Source organism: Spea bombifrons, chromosome 3 (assembly GCF_027358695.1).
Source record: "Spea bombifrons isolate aSpeBom1 chromosome 3, aSpeBom1.2.pri, whole genome shotgun sequence".
Taxonomy (NCBI): domain Eukaryota; kingdom Metazoa; phylum Chordata; class Amphibia; order Anura; family Pelobatidae; genus Spea; species Spea bombifrons.
Window position 1 is genome coordinate 57,830,924 of NC_071089.1, and position 6,000 is coordinate 57,836,923.

At 35.0% G+C, this 6,000-nt stretch overlaps 1 protein-coding gene across 1 annotated transcript; it reads left to right on the forward strand.

Moving 5' to 3' along the window:
• Positions 1 to 4,597: 4,597 nt before the first annotated feature.
• Positions 4,598 to 6,000, forward strand: LOC128483969 (protein BTG3-like; the record flags this gene model as incomplete). The annotated part of the gene is made up of 3 exons (XM_053460290.1): positions 4,598 to 4,897; positions 5,245 to 5,379; positions 5,886 to 6,000. Coding segments are annotated over exons 1-3 (447 nt in total), but the record flags the coding sequence as incomplete, so codon positions are not given.

A 6,000-nucleotide genomic window follows, 5' to 3' on the forward strand; every position in this document is an offset into this window, starting at 1 on the left:
GTCATCTGCGTAATATTCTCGTTTTATTGTGCAATGGATCCTTTCAAAATAAACTAAAACAGTTAAGTACACGGTGATATTTTAATATTGCGTTGCTTATCCTCCTTCCCACCTGGAGATAAGATCTCTAGAACAAACCGATGTCCAAGTCTACAACAAAATACATTATCTTATCACAGATTGTCACCTCAGCTGGACATTGTCACCACAGATGGACAATGTGAATTTCAATCTGATTTTGTGTTCAGTCTCAAAATAATGTTGAAGTGTTAAGGGAAATGATACAGAAATGCAATAAACTATATTTAAAGTGCCGTTCCACTCAGACAAAGCATTGATTTCATCCTCTGCATGTTACGCAAATCAACTTTAGCAGATCTCTTTTGTTATTCTTCCAGGAACTTTTTCAGTTTGTATGGTAAAAAAACTTTCAGTGTCTGCTTTCGTGCCATGTGACAATTAAGTGTTCCAGGCAAACCTTATGGATTAGGTGATATTTTACATGAATAAAGAATTGTTTCTCGGAAGACATTGGGCAATCAACAGTACCAGGAATGATATAGGTGGTACAGTACCATATACCTAGACCATCAAACTGTGAATGAACTCCACTTTAACTACGGGAGGATCAGTTAAAGGGGGTCCACCAGAAATCCTTCAGATATTACATCTTGTGGAAACATGCCATTCCTTGATTAATAGTGAATTACAATGTATTATGTTCTATTTATTGAATGTTACAGGATATTTGATCAGATTATACACATATTGGTTGAAATACAAGTACTTGGCTTGAGCCAGGACCTATATAACGGTATATTGAAAGGAACTGGCCTTTTCAGGTCACGTTGGAACGTGTGCATAATAACCTTAATCATGTTCACTTAAGATTTAAAACTCCATAGACGACAATGTTACATTGCATTTGACCTCGGTATGTCTTTCGCAGCGGTATCTTTGGATAATGTAATAATATTTTAATTGTCCTCTTATTCACACCTACTGTATAATAATGTGGTTTAGTCCTGTAAATAAAACTTACATTAGAACAGAATAGCTCTTGGAGACGCCATAAGATACAGCAGGTAATGTAATTGCCCTCTTAGCCACGCCTATAATAATGTGCTTCACTCATGTAATTAAAAGATACATTAGGACAAAATGATTATTCCTTTTAACAACAGAATGTTTTTATTATTGATTTAGCCTATTTCCCCTTAAGGACAATGGGCGGTCCCTAAACCCATTGAAAACAATGCATTTTGAGCCCGTACATGTACGGGCTTTGTCATTAAGGGGTTAAAAAGGGTCAACTAGCCACATGCAGTGGAGGAAGCTATGGCTAATGCACTTCATTATCTGATTTATTCATAGAAGATATGCTGGGGCATCCTCAGTGTATGTATTCTCTGTTAGATGTTTGATCATGTCATGTGAACTCAAATAGTTATAGTAAAAATATTGATTTTTTTCCAGTTTTGCCTAAATATAAACCAATGATATTATGAACAGTGAGCATGTGTGCTAATAAATAATTGCAGCCTTTATTAGCAGCAGATGTCATTAATGTTAGTTGCCATCATGCAGAATCATGTGCACTCCCTGTCCATTCTAACACTGGAGACGGTGCTGATTCCTAAAAGTGGAGAAGCAAATTCTCTTTGCACTTTGTGCTTTTAACTCCCCCCAAAAAAGTGGCAAAAAGTTTCACTTATTCCCTCAGTCTGCTGATAATTAACAAAAGAAAAATAAGGCGGATTGTATTATTTTAAACATTTGCATAAATAAAAGTAATTCCTCTTTTATAGACTATTTGTATATCAATGTTAGCAGTGCTAGTTACTGATACAATCTGCACTTGAAAAATGGGATTTTATTATAACACAAGCTGTGTTTTTTCCCACATTGGTACGTCTTTTATAATGTTAACTTACTGAGAACCATAGTAGGTTTATTATATGCTAATATATAAATAAATGTCAATATCATAAAGTTAATCACACTTTACCTATGATTAGAAATAGTTTATAAACCTTACAATCAAGTTTGCTTTAATAGTTAATAATCACCATGAAAACCCAACAAGCTTACTTTGTAGGTATAAAATCATACTGTTCACAGCCACAGCCATTCACCTTGTAAAGTTTGCATAAAAATACTCAGAACAGGGTCTCAGAAGTTAAAGAAAGGATTTGATGCATTTGTTCTTTTCCATTTACACTTTTAAGATTAATTTTTAATACATTTGACCTATTCATGTTACACTTTCTATCTACCATTTAAATAAAAACTGGGATGTAGTTAAAGAAAAGTCCAACAGAAAGAAATATTTTCTAACATGAGCATGAAATGCAGTGCTTTATGCAGCAATGTAGGATAACATTAACAAAAAACTGGTTTTATGTCATTTTGTTCCAATAAACATTCTTGATTCCCAGACCTGGAGGCGGCCATTGTTGTTAGTCATGTGATATTTTGTGTGAGCTTCCCGGCTCAAGCACCACACTGAGCTGATTCTTTATGGCAATGCTAATAAAGTCTGTTCCTACGTATAGTTTCATTAGTGAGTCAGGGTGTAGACTGGGTGATTAACAAGGAGCTATTGTGTTGTTTTCCACGGGCAGTAAGATAAGAAGTCAGGGTATTTGTCTAGTAGATTGGGCTAAGATTCCAGAGCTGTCTTTTCATAAAACCTTATATTATGCGAAAACTAGAACTAGAAAAAAGCTCAAAACTATTTTGATACTGGTTATAAAATCTCTTTTTCTGCAAATCTGATCACCTGTTCAAGAAAGAAAGAGTGTTATTTTAAAGACACAGCATTCAATTACTGCTATTGTCATTTAACATTGATTGTAAAATGGTACAATGGCGGTCACATACGTTGGCAGTGCTGGGCATTTACAGATGAAAAACACTGTAGGAGAAGGCCTCCGCCATCAGACATGTAAAGACCACGCTTTTTCATGTGTAAATACTAAATGTTCAGTATAGGCGTAACACCGTAGTGGCACGTCTAGTCCTTTAGCATAAGATAGATAGTGAAAGTGCGCCAGCAGAAACGTACTATCAGTCATTGTGATGTTGAGTTAGATTTGAAAAGCAAAGTCTTTCAAACGCATTTTTTTTAATTCATCATTTATGTGTTGAAATACCATATGTGGTGTAAATAAAAAAAATAAAATAAAAACAACATTTTCACTAAATCTGTAGAAATGGCCGCCAAGCTACACAATAATTTACGGATCAAGTAGTCAAAATATTCTATAAATAATGCCCACATAGACAAACTAGGTGTGTGAGGAAACCACTTTTACTTTTGCATACTTGATATTACAAGGTCATACGAAATGAAATTGGGATAGTTATATGTTTGAACAATTGATTACAGAACAATCTACAACCCTTTAATATCTGCCAAAGATGTTCTTTTTTTATTTTTAATATTTATATATTTGAAAAAAGTATAGCTTTATTTTTATATATATATATATATATATATTTATATAGAATAACACAATTTTGTTGGACTGTAGCCAAATCATAATATTTATTTGAAATTGTATAGATATGAATACATCTTCAAATAATGTTAATATTATTATTTACTGTTTTTATATAACACCATCACATTCTGCAGCGCTGCAGGGAAAATGTGGGTTTTGGGTGTGCACAAGTAAAGTTCCATATATAGTTCCATATACAGAGATAACCAAAATGGGTACACCAGAGAGGATGTATGGGTCATATCTTCCAGTCTGTAAACTTGAAAGGAGAGCGTTCTTTACCTAAAGTAATGTTTTGTCAAATCTAGTTTTGTCATATCATTTGAATGTATCTGTGCTGCGTAAATTGTAGGCGCTATATAAATAAAAATAGTAATAATAATATGACTATGTAATATTTGATATATTTTTAATAAAGTTTCAAAGGTCTCTGTGTTAAAATAGCAGGCTTACTATGTCGATTAAATTGGGAGATGTCTACCTTTTCACAGTAGGGTAGTTTAATGTAAATGAACTAATCAACTTTCCATTGTGTTATGCCCAGTGGGTGGAGTCACAGACACAACTAAAACATTGGATTCGCCAATGGGTCCACACAGTGTCCACGCCCTCTTTTGTTCTCATGTTATATAAGACAACATGGGCATTTACTCCTATGGGTATCTGAGGACACTTGGGCTAAAGAGGGGAGAACTCCTGGACACCTTGCCATTTCTACTACTAATGTAAGTATATTTTGACTATACTGTATGTTTTGGCTATGTGTGTATACATTTATAATAAAAAATATTGATTGATAAATAAGTAAAATGTTTATTTTGTCTTAAGACCCCCTTAGAGAGCTGACATTAAGAAAGCAAAAATTATATTGTCACTCACCTAAGCCAGCTCCAGGGATGGCCACCATAGGGCATCGCTTGGTAGTTATCGGTATTTGCACTTGACAAGTACAGAATGTATTTTATTAATTTATTGTGGAGTAAACACAGAATTCTTCTCATGGACATCTATATTTTAAATATGTAATCGTACAGTAATTAAAGAGTATACTTTGCCTTTATATATGTATGTTAAGTTTAGCAACGTTCCACTTTTTTTGGATGGTAAGGGCTGGAAATATGTGTTTGAAAATAAAATGTATAATTAGAGATTTGATTACGCATTAATAACACTCATTTTATCCCATCAGAGAAAATGACAACTGTTATTCCCATGGAGATGAAAGAGGAGTTGTTGGCAGCAGTAGAATATATGAAAATTCTTATTAACAGATTCAACAGACTGGACCCGGTAAAAGTGTGGACTTTTGGAGAGAAACTTATCGAGATTTTGGCTCACAAATACACAGGGCACTGGTACCCAGAAAAACCAATTAGAGGGCAGGCATACAGGTAAACATCTTCATCACTGCTTTTAGTAAGAATCCACACTTTGTTAATTTTGCCAGACAAATTACTACTGAGATTTGATGTCATTAACAGTTTTAATTATTGACTTAATTAAAACTATTCATCAGCATTTGGAATTATTTTTTGATTACAGCAGCATCAGAAGTAATTAAAAGGCCATATGCACAAGTTTCTTTGTACAGAATAATAATAATTCCTTCATCAGAATAATAATAATCTGGTTATACTGTGCAAATATTGCTTTTGGTAGGCAGTGAAACACACAGCCATGTTTTGTCGATTTTTTGATTTCTAGTTGTGTGACATCTAATGTGTGACTTTGTTTTTAGGTGCATTCGGGTCAACAGGCAGTATCAGGATGATGGCATTCTTGATGCCTGTTCATTTAGTGGCCTTATATACTCTGAACTCTCGCTTCCCAAGGAGATGACTCTTTGGATTGACCCTTATGAAGTCTCATGCAGGTGAGTGATCATTAATATTACTGCTAGTGACAACAGTGTGGCTTTGCATTGACTAGAGGAGAGAGCTAAAAAAAAACCTTTCCATGAGTGTGTTTGGCAAGATTGCTATATCAGCAGGGAAGGACTGGCACCTTCTGGCCTGGAGGGCAGGTACAGCTGAGTGGCCTTGCCCTCCTCAGTAACTACCATATACATTAGCATACACACTTACTGTAACACATACTTAGACATATAACTCCCTCTCACACACATACTCTCACCCTTACACATGCATATCCTCTCACATACCTACACTAAAACACTCACTTCATCACGCTCACACCTCACTATCTCACACCCTGACCTTGCCTAGAGCTTTTCCTTACAGATACTCTCACATTACGGGATACTACACTTTTACTATGCGCTGTGCTCCTGCCTCCAAGACTGGGTCAGTCGAAGTCAGTTTGAAGACCTTACAACTAATTTAACAATGGAATACATATTGTTTTTATGTTTGTTAATAGGTTGGGAGATGATGGTTATGCTTACACAGTTGCAAGCTTTCATCCAAGTATTACTCGACCCTCTACTGAGTCTTTGGAGTCTCTAGAAGAAGTTTCCTTCTCAAGTTCAAACTGC